The sequence below is a fragment of the Somniosus microcephalus genome, chromosome 4 (assembly GCF_052327205.1).
Source record: "Somniosus microcephalus isolate GS21.2 chromosome 4, FLI_Smic_1.0, whole genome shotgun sequence".
NCBI lineage: Eukaryota > Metazoa > Chordata > Chondrichthyes > Squaliformes > Somniosidae > Somniosus > Somniosus microcephalus.
This window is the reverse complement of record NC_140990.1, coordinates 177,205,197-177,228,188: the sequence shown is the minus strand read 5'-3', so window position 1 is coordinate 177,228,188 and position 22,992 is coordinate 177,205,197. Positions and strand designations below refer to the sequence as shown.

General features: G+C 44.2%; 1 protein-coding gene across 2 annotated transcripts in view; it reads right to left on the bottom strand.

Moving 5' to 3' along the window:
• The window catches only part of LOC147120016 (neurobeachin-like protein 1), a 254,216-nt gene that overhangs the window by 7,768 nt on the left and 223,456 nt on the right, over nt 1–22,992 (bottom strand). For both annotated transcript variants that reach the window (XM_085985506.1, XM_085985507.1), the window contains 6 exons: nt 20,589–20,722; nt 15,827–15,986; nt 12,051–12,153; nt 11,723–11,879; nt 8,047–8,205; nt 174–333 (listed from right to left, as the gene is read on the bottom strand). In XM_085985506.1, the coding sequence (XP_085841632.1) occupies nt 174–333; nt 8,047–8,205; nt 11,723–11,879; nt 12,051–12,153; nt 15,827–15,986; nt 20,589–20,722 (873 nt within the window). The remainder of the gene's footprint in view (nt 1–173; nt 334–8,046; nt 8,206–11,722; nt 11,880–12,050; nt 12,154–15,826; nt 15,987–20,588; nt 20,723–22,992) is intronic.

Below are 22,992 nucleotides of genomic sequence, written 5' to 3'. Positions count from 1 at the left end.
ATAGTTTGAGTCCAGAACCTCAAACCAACATGTGCCAACAGGAAGCCATACTGCTAAGTTTCTAGTGTCCCCAACAATAGCTTTCATTCCATAACGATCTGTTCCACACTGACAATCAATTATCTGCTCTGTGTAATTCAACCCTTTACTGATGCAAAAAGCTCTCCATTTACCTGCTTGTAGGACTTGCTGCAAGAGATTCTTGACCAGGGACACAGTAATATTGACATCGTTCAGCAGCATGATCAGTCCTGAATAGCCAACATCCCTCAGTTTGATGCGCTGCTTGCTCCGTTCATAAACCTTATCGCACTTTAACATCTTTTCAAATATCTATTGAAAAATGCAAAATAGAAATATTAAGTCTATGTTCAGACCTGAAACATATGTACCATTTGTTTAAAACTTTGCAATGCGAAGACAGAAAGTCTTCAACTGAACTGTTCTAACGAAAGGTTTCTACCTGAAAAAGGATTTGTTGTTTTTGTTCCTGGGAACAGATCGTGTGCCTACCTTAACCAGAGAATGGCACGAGGAGAGGTGCGATAAATCTGTTATAACGAGCTTTTGCCTTGAAATTTTCTTCCCTTTTGTATTCCTCTGCGCAAGACAGCCACTCGTGCTTGGGTACCGTTCCAGAGGCCCGAGCAGCCATCGATTATCATGCCCTGAGGGGGCCATTCTTGGGGTAGGAACCCAGGCAGTGAGCCTCAGCAGGTTATTTGAATGCGGGAGAAATGGCAGAGCCCGATTCAGTCAGCAAGACATCCACGTGTGCACATCTTCCAGCAGTGGTCATGGGACACTGATCAGTAACAAAAACGGACTGGTTATGGATCAAAGACAGAGAGACTTTGAGAGGGTAGATAGAGATAAAGGCCTAGAAATTCAGTATAGCCACGTTTGGGGCGCTACAGCATGGCGTTCGCTAACTTTTGCGCCCGGCGCAACTTAGCGCCACCTTCGCCGATATTCAGTTGCATCGCCCCAAGAGGTTGCTGCTGCGCTAAAGCAGGCGATGCACGACTATCATTAGGCGCTAAGCCGGCGATCTGGGGCGCAAACACCGAAGGCGGGCGCAGCGCAGGTGCGGCGAGTTGCTCATTGAGGCCAGTCAGGCGCCGGTCAGCACTTAAAGGGGGAGGGTGGAATTGCTTGGCTGCCACGCCCTGCACACTGCAGCCCTAAGGCAAGGCCTGAACACTGCTTCTGGAACAGCTCCACGCCCAGGAGAATGGAGAAGGCCAGGGAGAGAGCGCAGCGCTTCGGCGAGGGTGAATTGAGGCTGCTGGTTGGCGCAGTGGACCACAGGCGCCATATCCTCTTCCTTGAGGGTGGCAGGAGGCCGCTGCCCGCCGAATATCGGAAAGCATGGAGGGATGTGGCAAACAGGGTCACGTCCAACAGCGTGGTTGGCAGGACACCAACCCAGTGCCGGAAAAAATTCAACGATCTCACTCGGGTTGTCAGGGTGAGTACCCTTTCCAGTATCCTCCTCATCCCTGCATGTGCACCTCACTTTATGGCCAAACAGGTCTGAAAGCCCTAATGGCCAGCCCTCATCCAGCAGCTATGGGACTGTCATGAAAAGCACTTGCGCAATCAGGACTTTAGACACTGTCAGGGCTATTCAACCATGGGAGGCAGTGCGGGCAAGATCAGGGCTTGACACTGTCAGGGCTATTCGACCATGGGAGGCAGTGCGGGCAAGATCAGGGCTTGACACTGTACTTAGAGGCGGTCCTTTCTCTTGCAGGCCAAGCTGGCGCATAACAGAAGACAGCAGCGACAGACCGGGGGAGGCCGTCCTGACCTGAAACAGCTGAGCAACCTCGAGCAGCGAGTGGAGCGGATCATGGCAGGCCGGCTGAGTGGCCCCGTCGCCACTGGAGGTGCTGACCCTGTTCTGGGCACCAATGGTAAGGTCATCACCTTTTTGACCTCTCCCTTTCCACTTGCGCCTCACGCCAGCATCCTTTGCCACTATCGAACCAATGCAGTGCACAGCAACACTCATGCCTCCTTCGCTGCCGCCCTGTCCTCACTCTAAAGCAACTCTTGTGCCTCCCTGCTTTCAGATGGTGACTCGCCAGGTGAGGAGGCGGCCCCTCAAGCTGGCACTGTGTCCGAGTCAGACATAGAGGAGGAGGAAGAGGAAGCCAGCCCATCAGGGACACTCTCAGCCGAGGCAGCTCATGGCCATGATGGTGACACGTCTTCCCTGGAGGGGAGCAGGGGGGAAGGGTCGGAGGATAGTGAAGCTCTGGGGACCAGCGGGCTGCAGCAACGCGGGAGGGGTGGGGAAGCTCGGCGGCCTTCTCCCCAGAGGGTGAGTGCGGCCTCCAGTGCTGCTACGGTGAGCGCAGAGGAGGTGCGGCTCCGAGCAGAAATGGGCGCCCAGGCTGAGCGCAGGCACACTGAGCTCATGGCTGCAGTGGCAAGGATGCCTGACCCCATAGAGTCACTGGCAAGGAGTGTGCAGGAATTCGGGGCAGCACAGGCCAGGAGTCTGCAACAATTCAGTGCAGCACAGGCCAGGACTCAGCAGGACTTCGCTGCTTCACAGGCGGCTTCTAGCCAAGTGCTCAGTCGTGCCGTGCATTCACTGGCTGCTGTCATGCAGACAGAGACCAGGGCCACACGGGCATTAACTGCTGCCACACTCGCTGGATCGGCCAGGCATCGCCGGGGCACTCGCTGTGCCGCAGCAGCCCAGCAGTCTGTGCCTCAGCAGATTGCTGCGCATGCTGCAGTGCTGGCCCGTGCGCGTGCCAATGTCTCAGCCGACCAGGGAGTGCCTGTGATCTGTCAGGTTGGCAGCATTCCTGCAGCCAACACTGTCACTCCTCCATTGCAGCTGCCACCAGCTGTTGGACAGACTGCTGCCGCCCAAGCAGAGTTGTAGCAGTCAGCAGCCGGCCCCTCCAGGCCCAGGCCGACCCCCAAGGGCATCTGCCGTCTCACCATCTGACCCTCAGCAGCCTTCCCCCAGCCTTGCTGCAGCCACTGGGGTCCCATTGAGGAGAAGCTGCAGGGTGGGTAGGGGCCAGTCACGGAAGCGAAACGGATCACCCTCGCAGGGGAAAAAGTAGAAGGTGTGGCCAAATGTTTTGTTTTACTTATAAAAGCCGAGACTGGTGTATTTGTTTCATATATAAAAGCCGAGACTGGTGTATTTGTTTCATATTTAAAGGCCGAGGCTGGTATATTTGTTTTACTTGTAAAGGCCGAGACTGGTGTATTTGTGTTTTTGGGGGGGGTTTCTCTCCATTAGTTTGTCATGTGGGAAGGGCACAGAGGTATCTAGTAATAAATTTTCTTAAATCGCACTGTCCATGCTTTCTTTTGGAAGTCCTGGTTGCCCTGCTCGGCTGAGGGCTTGTGGAGCAGCTACATTCATCTTCTGCCATTGGCACAAGCCATTCCCTGAGAGGGGGCCTAGAACCGACTTGCAATAAGCCGCCGACGGGCGGCCCTTGCACTTTCTGCCTCCCTCCTGTGCTGGTCCTCCTCCTCCTCCTCCTCTGGTGGTCCTCCAATGTCTGCTGGCAGTGGCTGAGTCCTGCGGATAGCCAGGTTGTGCAGCATGCAGCACACGACAACGAAATGGGAGACTCGCTCAGGCGAGTACTGTAGGGCTCCCCCGGAACGATCCAGACAGCGGAACCGTTGCTTCAGCACGCCGATTGTTTGCTCAATGATGTTCCTGGTTGCTTGATGGCTGTCATTGTATCCCTCTTCAGCAGGGGTGCTGGACGCACGGAGCGGGGTCATCAGCCAGGTGCACAAAGGATAGCCTTTGTCCCCGAGAAGCCATCCTCGTGGGTGAGGCTGGGCCTCGAACATGTCTGCCACAGAAGTCTGGCGCAGGATGAAGGCATCATGGCTGCTGCCTGGAAAGCGGGCATTGACAGCTAGGATGAGCTGCCTGTGGTCACACACCAACTGCACGTTGAGCGAATGGTAGCCCTTCCGGTTGCGGTAATCCTCGGCATTCTCTAGAGGTGCCCGCAAAGCCACATGCGTGCAGTCAATGGCGCCCTGCACCATGGGGAAGCCCGCTAATGCTGCAAAGCCCATTGCACGCTGTTGCTGCTTGTCAACGGTCATGGGGAAGGAGATGAACTGACATCTCCTTCTGAAAAGGGCATTGGTCACCTGGCGGATGCAGCAATGTACCGCAAACTGGGAGATGTTGGAAATGTCCCCAGTAGCGGATTGGAAGGAGCCGGTGGCACAGAAGTTGAGAGCCACCGTCACTGCCACCGACAGAGACGTCCTGCTCCTCAGCTGTGGCTGCAGATCTCCGCGAAGCAGGTGGCAGATCTCAGTGACCACCGCCCTTCTGAATCGCAGCCTCCGAACACACTGCTCCTCAGACATGTTCAGATATGAGAACTGCTGGCGGTATACCCTGGGTGGGTAAGGCCTCCTTTGCCGACGCCTGTTGCCCCTTCTCCGTCTGGCCATGACTGGCACTCTCTCACGGCGTCTCTGAGCCCTTTGAATGCAATGGAGAAGCCCAACGTTTCCACCCATTGCAGCCCCCATTATATGTTTCCAATCAATGCTATGACACTGAAGTTAAAGACAAGTGCAAAGCTGTGGCCTGAAGCCACAAGTACCTGTGCGAGTGTTGAGCCAAACCAGAAAGCTCTCTACCTTTGTCTCTCTCCAAAGATCCGTCTCTCACAAAGAAGGAGTGGTGCAAAATGGCTGCCATTTATACTGCAGGAGGAGTCCCCTTTAATTAGCGCCCCCCGCGCCCCGCAGCGACTGGGAACCGTTCCCCTCTACCAGTCGCTAGGGGCGCCAGGCGCACAATAGGCCGGCGCCACTGAATTTCCGGTTTGGGGCGCACAAAGGGCGTTGCACCATGAAATGACGTCAGGATCTGCACGCGCAAAGGTTTTGCGCTGCCGCTAAATCTTAACTGAAGTTCGCGAGAGGCGCAGATCGCGCTGCGCCCGGGCGCTAGCCGCTTAGCACCCCACTTCTCCTCCTCCTAAGGCGCTAGCGGCTGGCGCAAACAACTGAATTTCTCGGCCAAACTATTTCCTCTGGTGGGGGAGACCAGAACAAGGGGGGGCATAACCTGAAAATTAGAGCTCGGCTGTTCTGAGATGATGTCAGAAAGCACTTCACACAAAGGGAAGTGCAAATCTGGAACATTCTCCCCCAAAAAGCAGTTGAGGCCAGGGGCTCAATTGAAAATTTCAAATCTGGGATGGATAGGTTTTTGTTAGGCAAGAGTATTAAGGGCTAGGGAACCAAGGCGGGTAAATGGAGTTAAGATACAGGTCAGCCATGATCTAAGTGAATGGCGAAACTGGCTTGAGGTGCTGGATGGCCTCCTCCTGTTCCTATGTTCCAAAGACCAAATGCAGCACACCAACTGCCACCCTGATTGAAAGAAATAGGTGCTGTTTTAAAAAAATGCTTTCTCCACTAAAATTCAGGCACCCTGCTTTTTTTTTTGCACTCGGTGACGTGACAATGGAGCACAGACAGTTGCCTCATAAATCTGATTGTTACAGCTGCTGGGGGGAAATAAAGACTTAGACAACTTGTACTAAGGTCACAGATTTCCTGCTGTAATGCTCCTGTTACAAATTCAAGTCTATCCATGAAAAAAAATGAAAAACTTGCATTTATATAATGCCTTTAAGGACCTTTGGTCATCCCAAAGTGCTTTACAGACAATGAAGTATTTTTGAAGTGTAGTCACTGTTCTAATGTAGAAAACACAGCAGCCAATTTAGCGCACAGCAAGGTCCAACCAACAGCAATGAGATAAATGACCAGATAATCTGTTTTTAGGTGTTGGTTGAGGGATAAATATTGGCCAGGACACCAGGTAGAACTCCCCTGCATTTCTTCAAAATAGTGCCATGGGATCCTTTATGTCCACCTGAGGGGGAAGATGGAGCCTGTTTAACATCTCATCCGAAAGATGGCACCCTCTGACAGTGCAGCACTCCCTCAGTACTGCACTAGAGTTTCAATTAAGATTTTATGCTCAAGTCCCTGGAGTGGAACTTGAACCCACAACCTTCTGACATGGACACCATGGCTGACACCTAAATATAAGTGGTCAGAGTGTCTTACATTCAGGGATGTGACCTTACTGCCCAATATCTATCTGTACGATAGAGTAACCCAGGAGTGTAACAATAAAACCCCCTATGAACTGAATGTTGTGTCTTTTACACATACCTCCACGAGTGCCTTTCCAATCTTTTCAAAGACCGAGAAGGCACTTGGTAAGATGAGGCCAGATACCAGTTGTTAAGTTGCTTTATTTCACACACAACAGCTATGATTGGATTTAACTTAATTCAATCAGTACTTGTCTTTATGTAATGATGCAAAATAATGAACATGTTGCATTTTCCCATTCAGCAGGTCACAGGAACATAGGAATAGCAGTAGGCCATTCAACCCCTAGAGCCATTCAATGAGATCATGGCTGATCTGTATCCTAACTCCATTCACCCGCCTTGGCTCCATATCCTTTTATACCCTTGGCTAGCAAAATTCTATCCCTCTCAAGAGTTAAAATTATTAATTGAGCTAGCATTTACTGCTTTTTGAGAGAGTTCCATACTTCTACCACCCTTTGCATGAAGTGTTTTCTAACTTCACTCCTGAATGGTCTAGCTCTGATTTTAAGATTGTGTCCCTTTGTTCTAGACTCCCTCACAAGCAGAAAATGGTTCTCTCGATCTACCCCATCAATTCCTTTCAAAATCCTAAAATCCTCAATCAAATCACCCCTTAACCTTATATATTCCCGGGACTACAAGCCTAGTTTATGCAAGCTCTCTTCATAATTTAACCCTTGGAGCCCTGGTAACATTCTGGTGAATTTGCACTGTACTCCTCCCAAGGCCACTACTGTATATCTATTCTAAGGTGTGGTGCCCAGAAATGTACACAGTACTCCAGATATGCTCTAACTAGAGCATTGTATAGCTGTAGCAAAACTTCCTCCCCTGTATATTCTAGCCCTCCAGTTATAAAGGCTAATATACCATTAGCCTTTTTGATTATTCTTTGTACCCGGCTACTTCAATTTAGTGATCTGTGTACAGGGACTCCCTAAAATCTCTTTGGGCTTGCACTGTTCCTAGCTTTTTACCATTTAAAAAATACTTGGATCTATCCATTTTTGATCCAAAATGGATGACCTCGCACTTACCTGCGTTGAAATCCATCTGCCACAGTTTCATCCACTCACTTAATCTATCAATGTCTCCTCGTAATTTTATGCTCCTGTCTACGCTACTTACTATACCACCAATCTTTGTCTCATCGGCAAACTTGGATATCTGATCTCTATTGTGCTACCCAAGTTATTAATAAATATAGCGAATAGTTGAGGCCCAGATCCTTGTGGGACACCACTAGTCACTTTCTTCCAATTCGAATACAAACTCATTATCCCTGCTCTGTCTTCTACCAATCTCCTAACTTGCCTTCAATTCCATGAGATTTGATTTTAGTTAACATCTTGTTGGATTTTAACTTCCAACTACTCCTCCTGCACACACAACTTCTGAGTCTGGGAAAGATCTCCTCCTAGCAACTTTCCGTTTTAACAAAACTGCCCATCAGTATATGTTTCTGTTCTTTTTTATCTCCATGTTCACAACCAGCTGGGAGGGCCTATACCAGACAACCTCTGCTGAGTGCCCAGGACCAGGGACTTGCCAATACAATGGGAATGAGGTGTTTATTGATTACAGAATTGCTGATTGTTTTTGAATCTTTGGGAAAATAACTTCAATGACCAGCTCATGAGCATTTTACCCATTTTATCGCATCCATTTTATTTCATCTCAGTGATTACTTTTTTTTGTAAAACTTGTGTGAACACTTAAAAAAATCCTAACATTTAAATGTAAACCTTTTCCAAATCTTTTCTGTTGCAAAGAATGGTCGGCAAATCCTGAATCACACAGGGTGTTCAGCAAATAAGAGTTAACTCTCATTTGGTTTAGTAAGGGCGCATCTGGCTATGCGTCAAAGTGGCATACACAGTACCTTGAAAACGAGCTCCCGCAGCGTGTCAGAATACTTGTTGGTCAGCAGCAGTGCATAGAGAATGTCGGCATGCCCGGGTTCAAACAGCAGCAGGTACAGCTGGTCCCGAGCAGTACTCGTCTGAAGAAGATTCAGCAGAATCTCCAGGATCCCAGAGAGCTACAATACACAAACACAAACAAAATCAGGAATCAGACCCTGGGCCACAATCTAATTCCACATGTAAATTGAGTGATCATATCACTGTAGGAACTCAGAAAAATGATTCCCACATTTTCAGGTTTCTTCGCTGCATTCCAGTACCAAATCTTACTGGTGACATTTACACTGGGTATATTACACTTTCTTCAAATTAATATGAATATTAGTGTATACTAAGTAAAATACTTTTGTCGCCTTCAAAGAAAGACTTGCATTTATATAGCGTCTTTCCTGACCTCAGGAAATCCCAAAGTGTTTTACAGCCAATTAAGTACTTTTGAAGTGTAGTCACAGTTGTAATGTAGGAAACACGGCAGCCAATTTCTGCACAGCAAGATCCCACAAACAGAAAAGTGACAATTAAACAGGTCATCTGTTTTAGGTATTGGTTGAGGGATAAATATTGTCTGGGACACTGGGACAATTCCTCTGCTCTTCATTGAAATAGCGCCATGGGATCCTTTATGTCCATACGAGAGGGCAGAAGGTGCCTCGGCTTAACTTCTCATCCGTAAGACGGCACCTCTAACAACGTAGCATTCCCTCAGGACTGCACTGGGAGTGTCAGCATAGAATATGTGCTCAAGTCCAAGGAATGGGGCTAGAACCCACAACATTCTAACTCCAAGGCTACCAATGAGCCAAGGCTGACACGTTTAGACAAGTCCATTCTACCGAGATACGGTATAAAATACGTTGCTTTTCCATTAAATGCTACAATGGACAGAACACCTTGGCTCTGTGACAGTAGACACGCGCTTAAGTTAGAGGATTTGGATGACTAAACCACTTGTACTTCACTCCATGTCATGTGAGTCTCCGCAGGCTCATTGCTGCTCCGTACCCCATTCCTAGCTGTTGCTCATTTTTTCTGTATTATCTGGAAGGTTATACCCAACTTATTGACCATGCTCCATTCTACAACTCTGTGTTACAGTTGTGTACCTCGGCTATTATTTATTAATTTACAAAGCAATGTTCCAGTTATGGAACTAGACTACGTATAATGCAAAGTCAAATTTTTAATGCTACGTCCATAAGACGTAGGAGCAGGAATAGGTCATTTGGCCCCTCGAGCCTGCTCCGCCATTCAATAAGATCATGGCTGATCTGATCTTGACCTCAACTCCACTTCCCTGCCCACTCCCCATAACCCTTGACTCCCTTACCTTTCAAAAATCTGTCTATCTCCACCTTAAATATATTCAATGACCCAGCCTCCACAGCTCTCTGGGGAAGAGAATTCCAAAGATTCACGACCGTCAGAGAAGAAATTTCTCCTCATTTCAGTTTTAAATGGGTGCCGCCTTATTCTGAAATTATGCCCCCTAGTTCTAGATTCCCCCACGAGGTGAAACATCCTCTCTGCATCTACTCTGTCAAGCCCCTTCAGAATCTTATGTTTCAATAAGATCCCCTCTCATTCTTCTAAACTCCAGTGAGTATAGGCCCAACCTGCTCAACCTTTCTTCATAAGACAACCCCTTCATCTCCAGAATCAACATCGTGAACCTTCTCTGAACTGCCTCCAATGTAAGTATATCCTTCCTTAAATAAGGAGACCAAAACTGTACGCAGTACTCCAGGTGTGGTCTCACCAACGCCCTGTACAGTTGTAACAGGACTTCCCTACTTTTATACTCCATTCCCTTTGCAATAAAGGCCAACATTCCATTTGCCTTCCTAATTTTTTGCTGTACCTGTGTGCTAACTTTTTGTGATTCATGTACAAGGACCACCAGATCCCTCTGTACCTCAGCATTTTGTAATCTCTCCCATTTAAATAATAATTTGCTTTTTTATTATTCCTACCAAAGTGGATAACCTCACTTTTTCCCACATTATACTCCATCTGCCAGATTTTTGCCCATTCACTTAGCCTATCTATATCCCTTTGGAGATTCTTTGTGTCCGCCACACAATTTGCTTTCCCACCTATCTTTGTATCATCAGCAAATTTGGCTACATTACACTCGGTCCCTTCATCCAAGTCATTAATGTAGATTGTAAATAGTTGAGGCCCCAGTACTGATCCCTGCGGCACCCCACTAGTTACAGTTTGCCAACCTGAAAATGACCCATTTATCGCGACTCTGTTTTCTGTTAGTTAGCCAATCCTCTATCCATGCTAATATATTACCCCCAACCCCGTGAGCTCTTATCTTGTGCAGTAACCTTTTATGTGGCACCTTATCGAATGCCTTCTGGAAATTCAAATACACAACATCTACTGGTTCCCCTTTATCCACCCTGCTCGTTACATCCTCAAAGAATTCTAGCAAATTTGTCAAACATGATATCCCTTTCATAAAACCATGCTGACTCTGCTTGACTATATTATGATTTTCTAAATGTCCTGCTATCACTTCCTTTATGGACTCCAGCATTTTCCAATGACAGATGTTAGGCGAACTGGTCTATAGTTGCCTGCTTTGTGTCTTCCTCCTTTCTTAAATAGGGGCATTACATTTGCTGTTTTCCAGTCCGCTGGGACCTCTCCAGAATTCAGGGAATTTTGGTAGATTACAACCAATGCATCCACTATCTCTGCAGCCACCTCTTTTAAGATCCTAGAATGCAAACCATCGGCTGACCAACTTGCAATCTTGCAAATAACGAACATAACAAACTTACAGGAATGTGAAATGATGCATTTTGAGGAGATGCAGTATAAACAAAATTGTCAAATTTTAAAGAGATGCAGGAACAGAGAGACCTGGGGTTTGCATACACAAATCTTTGAAGGTGGCAGGACAAGTTGATATGGCTGTTCAATAAATCAAATAGAGGCATAGAGCACAAAAGCGTTATGCTAAACCTTTATAAATCAATGGTTAGGCCTCAGCTGTAGTATTGTGTCCAATTCTGGGCACCACCCTTTAGGAATGATTTTAAACCTTGGTGAGGGTGCAGAGGAGATTTACTAAAATGGTATCAGGGATGAGGGACTTCTGTTACGTGGAGAGACTGGAGAAGAAAAAAAGGTTAAGTGGAGATTTAATAGAGGTGTTCAAAATCATAAAGGGTTTTGATAAAAGGGTTGATAACCAAAGGTCACAATTTTAAGCAATTAGCAATAGAGCCAGAGGTGAGATGAGGAGATTTTTTTTTTTACGCAGCGAGTTATGGATGATTTGGAATGTACTGCCTGAAAGGGGGTGGGAGCAGATTCAATAGTAACTTCCAAAAGGGAATTGGATAAATACTTGAAGGAGAGAAAATTGCAGGGCGATGGGGACGGAGCAGGGGACTAATTGTATATCTGTTTCCAAGAGTCGGCCCATGCATGATGGGCCGAATGGCCTCCTTCTATGCTGTAAGATTCTATGATTTATGCACTTCCATTATAGACACCCACGCAGCCAATGCAGTAGGCCTTTCAGTCATTACTTTTATTTTTCAGGGGGGAAAAAAAGGAGCAGGAGACTCATAATTGAGGTAAAAGTCTTGTGGAAGGAACAAAATCCCATTTTACCTGTTGTTCATTATTGATAGCAGCAATGTATCCCATGATGCTCTGGATCTCTTCCTGTGTGACCCCTTTGCTGATGAAGTACTTAATTAGCCCGTACAGCGAAGCCCGGATTGTCATCACATCATCTGCGGACAAGTCACTGTCTTTATTGGAGCTGCTAGAAGAGGGGCAAAAGAATGGGAAGCAGTCAGGTATGTGCACATTGGATTGAGGGTTTCAAGTTGTCGTTTAGCACTTACAAACTACATTACTTCTTAAACAAATCAAATCTTACTATATGTCAAGTGACAATTATAAATAAAATTGAAAAGGGAGCAGAACACTACACCTGTAACACATCCGGATCGCATCAAGCAAAAACTGCACCCCATATTTCTTCCTAAACAGCTTCCGATTGTCCTTGATGATCGTGGATAAGTACTGAATATGACCTGAAATAGAACACTGGTTAGGCTTTTCTGATGGGATCTAATAAAATATAGCTACAGGGTAGTTAAGACAATCAGGAGGTTTAGGCGATGTCACAAAGCTCAAGTTGAGCTACTTAAAGGGTCCCCCAAACACCCGGATTTGCGTAACCCCTCTCACAGTCACTTAGTTCGACAATAGCACAAATATGGGCTTTACTGTGGTGGTATCCCATGATAGCTACTTTAGAGTTTGGAGCGGCCATTACAACTCCACAGTAAGATGACTACTGTAAAGTTTGGTGTAAGGGATGCATCTTCATATAGTGTTCACGCCAGCTAAAAATAGGGATTGGCTTTTACACCTTCAGATTTTTACAAAAATAGCAACCACTATAAAAGCAGGGAAGCAATGTACAGGTCAGAGCTTAAGGCAGGTCTTATGCTATTTTCCAGTTTTACAATAGACATGTTGGTGATTTTTGTTTTTGTGCTCAAGATGAGGGACATCAATGCTGAGGAATGAAACCTCTTTTCCCACTTTAAGGGCCCAAATTCAGTAGCAAGTATTAAGATAATTGGCAAAAGATCCAGAGGGGAGATGGGGAGAATTTTTTTTACACAGCAAGAGACCTAGCCTGTTCATCCTTTCCTGTTATGTATACCCTCGCATTTCTGGTATTATCCTTGTAAATCTTCTCTGCACCCTCTCAAGTGCCTCTATATCCTTTTTATAATATGGCGACCAGAACTGTACACAGTCTGGTCTAACCAAGGTCCAATACTGGTTTATCATAACTTCCCTACTTTTCAATTCTATACCTCTAGAAATAAACCCTAGTTGCAACTTTTAGAGATTTGTGTATTTGTACTCAGAGATCCCTTTGTTCCTCTACCCCACCCTCCAAATAATAAGTGACCTCCCTATTCTTCCTACCAAAATGTAATACCTCACATTTATGTGTTGAACTTCATTTGCCAATTATATGCCCATTCTGCAAGTTTATTAATGTCCTCCTGTAATTTGTTGCAGCCCTCCTCAGTATTGACTATCCTCCCCAATTTGGTGTCATCCACAAATTTAGAAATTGTGTTTTTGATTCCAAAGTCTAAATTGTTAATATAAATTGTGAACAACAGTGATCCCAGCATTGATCCTTGTGGAACACCACTACCCACCTTCTGCCACTGTGAATAGCTACCTTTTACCCCTACTCTCTGCTTTCTGTCTTGAAGCCAGCTAGCTATCCATTCTGCTACTTGTCCCCTGACTCCGCATTCTCTGACCTTGTTCATCGGTCTATTATGGGGTATCTTATCGAAGGCCTTTTAAAATCTAGATAAATTACATCTACAGCATTACCACTGTCTACTCTCTCTGTTACCTCTTCAAAAAATTCAATGAGATTGGTCAAGAAAGACTTTCCCTTTTGAAACCCATGCTGACCATTCATTACTATGTTTTTGGTTTCTCGATGTTCTTCTATTTTCTCCTTTAGTAGGGATTTCATTATTTTTCCTACCACCGATGTTAAGCTGACTGGTCTATAATTCCCTGGACATGTTCTAGCCCCCTTCTTAAATATCGGTATTACATTAGCCAATCCTCCGGCACTACACCTTTTTCTAATGAATTATTAAATATGCGTAGTAATGCCTCTGCTATCTCTTCCCTAGATTCTTTTAAAATGCATGGATGCAATCCAGGGGTTTTATCCTCTGAGTTTGATTAGTTTATTTAATATCTCCCCTCTTTTTATTTTAAATGCTCTTATCTCATTACTAATCTCATCATCAAATGTCATGTCCACCTGTTCTATCTCCTTGGTAAATACTGAAGCAAAATAACTATTTAATATTTCTGCCATCTCTCTATCGTTACCTGTGGAATTATCCTGTCTATCCCTTAATGGCCCTATTCCCATCCCAACCTTCCTTTTTTATTGATGTACCTGTAAAATATTTTACTATTTTGTTTTATGTTCCTTGATAATTTAATTTCATAGTTCCTCTTTGCCTTCCTAATTGTTTTTTGACTTCTCTCCTAATCGCTTCATATTCTCCCTCATCATGCACTCACCTGCTGTCTATGCACTTAATGTACGCCTGTTTCCTTACCCTCAAATTGTTCCCTTATGGCTTTATTCATCCATTGAGTCTCATTAGTGTTTATTTTGATCTTTCCTTTTAACGGAATATATTGTTCATGCACTCTGTTGAACACCGTTTTAAATGTTTCCCATTGCTGTTTTACATCGTTGTTTGCCAATACTGTCGCCCATTTTATTTTCCCAAGTTCTATTCTCAGCTCCTCAAAATCAGCTTTTCTCCAATTTTTACCCTGGTTTTCAACATACTTATGTCTTTCTCAATTGTCATCTTAAAGCGTATTATATTATGGTCACTATTGCCGAGATTTTCCCCTACTTTTACTTCTCTTATCTGCTCTGGTTCATTCCCCATTAGTAGATCCAATAGTGAATCCTCCCTTGTTGGGCTTTTTACATATTGGGTTAGAAAGGAGTCCTGTACAAAATGTAGGAACTCCATTCCCTTATCCCCATTACCTATCTCTTCTGGCCAATTAATATCAGGGTAGTTGAAATCCCCCATGATTATTCTGTTTTTTACTCATTTCCCTAATTTGTCTGCATATTTCTTCCTCCACCTCCCTTCCACTATTAGGTGGTCTGTAGACTACACCTATTAGTGTGATTGATTCTTTATTATCTTTTATCTTTGTCCCCAATAAAAGTACCCCAACTCCAACCTCAGGAAATTTCTCCTACTCTGCCCGTGTGAATTTTTGCATTTTCTACACCAGTCAACCTCAGCATCTCTCAGCAGATACCAATTTAGGGCCAAATCATGGATAGTTTTGTGCTGCAGAGACACCCAGGTTAACTTCACGTAGGATCCTTAACGTTGGTAGACAGGGACTTTTATCCCATCAGTTTTGGCGATGGTTAAAGGGCAGCATGCTAACCCAGTGTAGAATCCATGCCCACCCAAATCCCAGTTTGGATCCAAGAGTAGAGCCAAACTATAACATGTATAGCATTGTTAAAATGCTAATCCTGTATTAAAAATACCTCCACATATTCCATTCATATTCAGATTGACCAAACAGTTGAAAATTGGGGGATTACGTCTGTAAGATTACGGAGCACTTTCTGCATTGGGGCAGTAAGGGGTGTGAGCCATGTCAGTGGTAACATTCTTGCCTGAGTCAGAAGGTTGTGGGTGCAAGTCCCACTCTAGAGACCAGAGTACAAAATCTAGGCTGACACTCCGGTGCAGTACTGGGGGGGGGGCTGCTACACTGTCGGAGGTGCCGTCTTTCGGATAAGACGTTAAACCGAGGCCCTGTCTGCTCTCTCAGGTGAATGTAAAAGATCCCCTGGTACTATTTCGAAGAACAGCAAGGGAGTTCTCCCTGGTCCTGGCCAATATTTATCACTTAACCAAAACCACTAAAAAACAGATTATCTGGTCATTACCACGTTTCTGTTTGTGGGAGCTTGCTGTGTTTCCTACATTACAACAGTGTCTACACTTCAAAGGTACTTCATTGGCTGTAAAACGCTTTGGGACGTCCTGAGGTCGTGAAAGGCACTATATAAATTAGTCTTTCTTTCTCTGTATTATATCTAACCTGGGCTATTTCCCATTATAATGACTGAGGAAATGTACTTGCCTATTCGGAATGGGAAATCCCCACGGCTCCAGATTCGAAAGTCAAACAGCAGGTGCTGGTACATCTGATGTAGGAGTTGTGTATTCTTCTCTACATTTGCTTGTTCAATTAACAACTGTACAGCCACCAACATGTTCACATCTGCTAAACTATTTGGCATCTGCCACACAGGAAGTTTAAAACACGTTTTCAGCTTAACCTCTTATAAATATACTCACAAATATAATGAGGAAACAAATTAATATATTATACCAGATAAAATAATACAAAAGAACACAAAATACACAATGAGAAGAACAATCCACCCAGCAGCAGGCAGGCTTGATGTACGTGCTGGTCATTATCTGCCCATCAACTTCCTATGTTTGTCTTTTCGTAACACGAAAGTTGGTTCCATGTAATTACTATGATATGGAGGAAACATGGAGTCGTACTAATTTCCGTACGCTCACTGGTCCCGTGATCAGCGTTTAAGTTAACTCGAACAAACTAGAGACAGTGACGATCATGGGCATCCATAACCTCACAGGGAGAGTAAACATTGATTTCAACAAATGGCTGTATATTTTGGGTGCAGCCCATGGCTAGCTGTTTGAAGGATGAGGTACCAACAAATTCTACTGTAAAACTCAAGACGAAGATTAATTTAGTAAATTGGTTTCAAAAGCAATATTTAACGAGAGACTTGCTTATAAAAGACAACCAGAGTTTTCTGGTGCTCAATTTCATTATTTTAAGTACTAAGCTCATTAGTTATACAATAGGTGCAAAACAGACGCTTGCACCTCGGTGCTACTGCAGAGGAAAATGCCATTTAATGCTTCAGATGAAGTTCAGGTTTCCCAAAGTAACCTTAAAAAGGGTAATGACAATTCAAACACCTGAACTTCAAATGGAAAGCCATGTCTTTAAAATGGTTTGATACATTTGTACGGTAGCCATGTTTGCACTGAAGACAACTGCAACCAGGTCACTACCAGAAGGTGAAGAATAATTATGTATAAGCACTTTGCAGTGCAGTGGGCCAACACAAGTAGAGACAGTAGGATGGTTCACCAATCCTGTAATTTCAAATGTGTAGGTAGAACTGCTTAAACCAGTTTTCATCAACACTAGTTTTTTTTTAAAAAGACAACCCAACAGACAAGAAAAACCAAGGCGAAACACAACTGTTATCGAGGAAGAAAACTTTCTCTGTAAAAACTTACACTGTGTGGTGACTAGGCTCAAATCACATGTGCACATGAACCCACTATGGTGATCAGTGCCTGTGGGCAGGAGACACAGCATAAACACTCCAAGGGTATTTATTTTTGCTGGCCATATAAAGAGAATGCTTCTTGCTTGAGCTCCGTTGTACGCGAGGGGTGCCTTGATTGAGGTTTTTAAGATTATGAAAGGGTTTGATAGGGTAGACATAGCGAATATGTTTCCACTTGCGGGGGAGACCAAAACTAGGGGCTGTAAATATAAAATAATCCAGTAAAGAATTCAGGAGAAACCTTTTTACCCAGAGAGTGGTTAGAATGTGGAGCTTGGAGTAGTTGAGGCGAATAGCATAGACGCATTTAAGGGGAAGATGGATAAAGCCATGAGGCAGAAAGGAATAGAAGAACATGCTGATAGGGTTAGATGAAGAGGTGGTGGGAGGAGGTTCATGTGGAGCATAAACACCGGCATAGACCAGTTGGGCCGAATGGCCTGTTGCTATGCTGTACATTCTATGCAATTCTATGTACATGTTCCCACAACACACAGGAAACATAAGGAAAACACAGTATCCAGGGAGTAATTATATTTAAATAAGATAACAGCACGGCACTATTCTGCAAACAGCTGCTTTTTATTTACAAAATTATCTTGTTTCTATGAGTTGACTTGTTAATGTCACTTTGGGGCTGCTGGATGATCTCAACATTTGAAGTAAAAAATTATTTATCATTTTTTCAAAGGTGGTTATTGCAAATTTACCTCCTTTAGAAAAAGGACCTTGGTGCATGAAACACAAAAAGTTAGTATGCAGGTGCAGCAGGTGATCAGGAAGGCCAATGGAATCTTGGCTTTTATTGCAAGGGGGATGGAGTATAAAAGCAGGGAAGTCTTGCTGCAGTTATACAGGGTATTGGTGAGGCCACGCCTGGAATACTGCGTGCAGTTTTGGTTTCCATATTTAAGAAAAGATATACTTGCTCTCGAGGCGGTTCAGAGAAGGTTCACTCGGTTGATTCCAGAGATGAGGGGGTTGACGTATGAGGAAAGGTTGAGTAGGTTGGGACTCTACTCATTGGAGTTCAGAAGAATGAGAGGCGATCTTATCGAAACATATAAGATTGTGAGGGGGCTTGATCGGGTGGATGCGGTGAGGATGTTTCCACTGATGGGTGAGACTAGAACTAGGGAGCATAATCTTAGAATAAGGGGCTGCCCTTTCAAAACTGAGATGAGGAGAAACTTCTTCACTCAGAGGGTAGTAAATCTATGGAATTGGCTACTCCAGAGAGCTGTGGAAGCTGCAACATTAAATAAATTTAAAACGGAGATAGACAGTTTCCTAGCAGATAAGGGAATTAGGGGTTACGGGGAGAGGGCAGGGAAGTGGACGTGAGTCTAGATTCGGATCAGCCATGATCCTACTGAATGGCGGAGCAGGCCCGAGGGGCCGTATGGCCTACTCCTGCTCCTACTTCTTATGTTCTTATCGTTCTCCCCCAAAAGGCTTAACAGAGAAGGCACTGTATCATATGGACCTCAGTCATGTGGACCAGGAACATCCAATGTTTAAGGCTCAGTCTGTTTTGTGTTAGCCCATCTCAGCCTCAGTGGTGTTAGTTACATCAGCCCCCCGGGCCAGAGTTCAGGGAAACAAGAGACATCCTTGCACTTGAGCACTGGCCAGTGACCTTAGCTGGAGATGCGCACATGCCATTGTCAGGTGAGAACAGGTCTGGGTTTTGTTGGTGTTGGCCCCACTGTCAAATAGCCCACCAACACTGACTGTATAGGCTAGCACGTGAAGACTGGTCACTTGGGAAAAGTACTGGAGGGTGGCAGTGCCTATGGAACTATACTGCATCATAGTCAAGAGAAATACATCAAAAGGCAAAAGGTTGAGCAGATATATAGTTGTGAAATGGTGTTCCATATATGAATGTACTTACTTCAGATTAGTCAGACAGCAGATGGTGACTGCTGTTCAAGAGATAAAACAGGAGGGTTTTTTTGATCGAAGGACATGCTGGATTTCTGATATAAATTGCCAATAGCTGCATAAATGTAAATAGCACAATTTCCTGTATCCTAAACAAGGTAATAATGTCAGTTGTGTTTGCCTGGTAACATGTCAATGGAGTGGCTGTATTACAGACAAAAAGGTATCTTAGCATCTGTAGGATACTGTGTTTAATTGAATTTAAGCAGAACTGTAATCAGTTCAGGAAACACATTGTAAGCCATCAGATATGCTAATCAAAAGCATAGGTCATTTCTTTGTTTTATCATGGGAAAGGCAGCAAAGGGGATTTTCCCCAGTAGGGTTCATTCTGAAACCTTCAGGTCAAGGTAAGGTCACTGATAACCCACAGAGTGTCTGCGATGTCTGTTGTTCAATCAGATGAAAGACTAAGGATGGTACAAAAGATAGCACGAGAAGACTGAATTGGCTGAGTTAGCCTCGCCAATAACCAGGACTTCTGTTTTCTCCCGAAGCCCAAAAGACGATTTTATGTATTCAGAAGCATGTCTTACAAAGAGTTAGTATCCCATTCTCTCACTGCATGTCTATTGGATAGAATAGATCCAAGATTGATAGATTTTTGTTAGGCAAGGATATTAAGAGATATGGAACCACGGCAATAAATGGAATTAAGATACAGATCAGTCATGATCTAATTGAATGGCGGAACAGGCTCAAGGGGCTGAATGGCCTCCGCCTTTACCTGTGTTTCAATTGTACAGTTAGCATTTTTTAGAATGTTTTGCACTTTGTTTATCTAATTGAAAGCAAATGAATTAACTGTTGTAGTCTGATTTTAACATCTGCCATTCCAGATTTCACTTCCCTGGTGGTTTCATCTATGGTTATTTATCTTTCTCAAGGGATTCAAGTTAATCAAGAATTCTCAGACTAAGTGAACGTCACACAATTCACTTACAGGCACCCTTCCGCTCAATGGCACAGCACAGTGGAAGTTTCCATTCGCTGGGCCACTATGCTAACTTTTAAAAGGTGCTGTGCTCAAGTAAAAACGCATTCTCCATACATTCTTGAATATTTGTGTAATGGAAATTGAAGGATTATGGGACTCTGTGCTGTGGGAGTGCTGCCATTGTAAGAGCTTGTACTTTATAAGATATGGGACTGCTCAGCAGCGGGGTAATACAGGAACCAGGACACAAGTTTCTCAACAGTCAAACAATAAAGTTGACCACTTCTGCAATATGCAGGACAGCAATAGGATTTATTAAAGCACTGATACAGACATTAGTAGAATTCTTCACTGGATGCTGATAAAATAACAATCGCACTCCTAATAGGGGACACCATAAAACAAATTGAAATGTTCCTCACACTTGTTTGATATGTACTCATGGAGTACAGTGGCATATTATCCACCGCATTCTTCAACTTTAAAAATTTGCTAAAACCATGGCATACCTCTCCAATACATCAGCAACTGGTATAAATGACATTGACAACTGCTAGCGTTATGCAAATTCCCCATTAGTGACCACCTGGAGGAGGTACAGGAAAAAGGTTCCCTACCTTCTGCAGCAAGGCGCCTAAAGTAGCAACTCCATGGGAGTGAAGCAAGTTCTCCTGATTGATTGGATGTCTTCGTATGAAATGTTTTATTGTCAAGAGATAAGTAGCCACAGGGTTCTTCTCCAGCCTGGCTTCTGTAAGTCACACACAGGGACAAAAATCACACTCGGGAACAATCTCACTTGAGAACAATCAGACTAACACTTTATTCAATGGAGGAAATCAAATTCTTAGATTTTCCCTCTTACGAATCTCCTACAATCTACTTCACATCCCTAGAATGTTTGTAAGTCCCTAGAGTTTGGCTGGTCCAAATTAAACATATTTTAAATTTTTAAACTGAGCCTGGGACATGCAGAGAAGGCCAATGCATCTGGAGACATAGAATACAAAAGCAAAGAGATAACGTTGAACTTGCACGAGACCTTAAGTTAGATTGCAGTTGGGTGTATTGTGCACAGTTTTGAGTATTCATTATAGGAAGGATATAAAAGCAATGGAAAGGTGCAGCACAGATTCACTAAGACGTTACCAGGGACATGGGGTTACAGTTATGAAGAAAGAAGTTAGGACACTTATCACTAGATCTGAGAAGCTGGATGGAGATCTTTCAAGATAAAGGATGATGCTACGGTAAATAGTGAGATTGCTTCCATTGGTTGACAAGGTGGTAACAATGGGACAAATTTAAGATAATCTTAATTCTGTACATAGATGGTGGTAGAACAAGAAATTCTCTACCTTAATCAATTGTTGAAGCAGAGTCCAGAAATTCTTTTAAAAGAGAATTAAATAGTTGCTTGAAAAAGAGGAATATACGGGGCATAGCAAGCAAGCAGGTGAATGGGATTTGACTAAGTGGAAAAACACAGTCACACTGACTTGACAGGCTGATTGGCCTATTTTTGTACTGTAAGATTCTATAATTGTAAGTCACATCTCGATGCCATCTTTTGATGAGATGCTAAACAGAGACCTTTATCTGTCAGGGCAGCTGACTTATACAAAAACGACACTTTTGAAGAACAGTAGGGAGCTCGCCAGTGTCCTGGCCCACATTCTTCCTCCAAAGACACCACCAAAAGACAAATTGACTGGACATTCTTGTTATTACCATTGGTGGGGCATTGCTGTGCATGAGTGGCGGCCACATTTATTTACATATCAGCACTGACTGACTTCAAAGTAATTAGGACAGTTCTGAGAGATTGATTGTGTGCTTTATCAATGCCAAGTTATTCTTTGTCTTTTAACCATCATTTGATCTTTATTTAGAGGGGGGTAAAATCTGAGAGCTAATTACATTGCATAACTTTAGTAGTTTACTCGCTGAGATTCTGGCAGTAACTCCCATGGAGGACATCGCCAAGGATGACTAGTGTTGTGATCCTGTTCATTATGGATGTCACAGTAGCCTTTCCCCAAAGACACAGAAAAGTGAGAAGAAACTAAAAAAAACAAAAGATTTGTATTTAAATAGTGCCTTTCATGACCTCAGGATGTCCCAAAATGCTTTACAACCAATGAAGTACTTTTTGAAGTACAGTCGCTGTTGAAATTAGGAATGTAAGAACATAAGAAATCGGAGCAGGAGTAGGCCAATCGGCCCCTCGAGCCTGCTCCGCCATTCAATAAGATCATGGCTGATCTGATCCTAACCGCCAATCCGTTACATTACACAGCAATAGTCACCAAAACAATATAAATTTGGAAGAAATGGATTTCTTGATAGGAGTGTGCTTGTGTACAGGTGTGGGGAGAGGGGGGGTGTAAAGATAACAGAATCGCATCACATGGGTAGCAGTTTAGCGCAGGACTAAGCACCCACATAATGCTGTAATGGTCAATTCAAATACATGGATAGGATGTGAAAGGAGAAGCTCTCAAAACAAGCCAAGAGTTGGGCTTTGATGTGTTTGCAGTTAGATGCTGGGGGGGGGGGGTGCGGGGGGAGAAGCAGAAAGCCAAGAGCAGGAGGAACATTTGCAAAAAAGACACTACTACTACAAGTCTTGAATAGCAAAGAGTGGATGCAGTGGTGAAAGACAGGTTAGGACAGTGTAGGCATGCTCCAACATTATGTACCCGGTAGGCACAGGGGCAAGAAAAAATACATGGAATCAACCACGCCAGTTTTAGCTCAGGAGAGGAAGGGAGAAGGAAAAATCACATTTGGAGCAGTGACTAGGAAGAGAAAATGAAATGAAATTAACTTTCTAAACATATAAAAATACCACCTTTTCACAGATTCAGGCATATAGTGTGAACTCAACAACAGCGTTCTTATTTAAACAGAAAGCCTTGCTGGGAGGAATTACTAACACTCAGTATGGGGGAGCTGAACTGCCATCAGCATCGGCACACTCAAAAACCACAGACTGCTTCAGCAGTCAGTCCCGCCGCT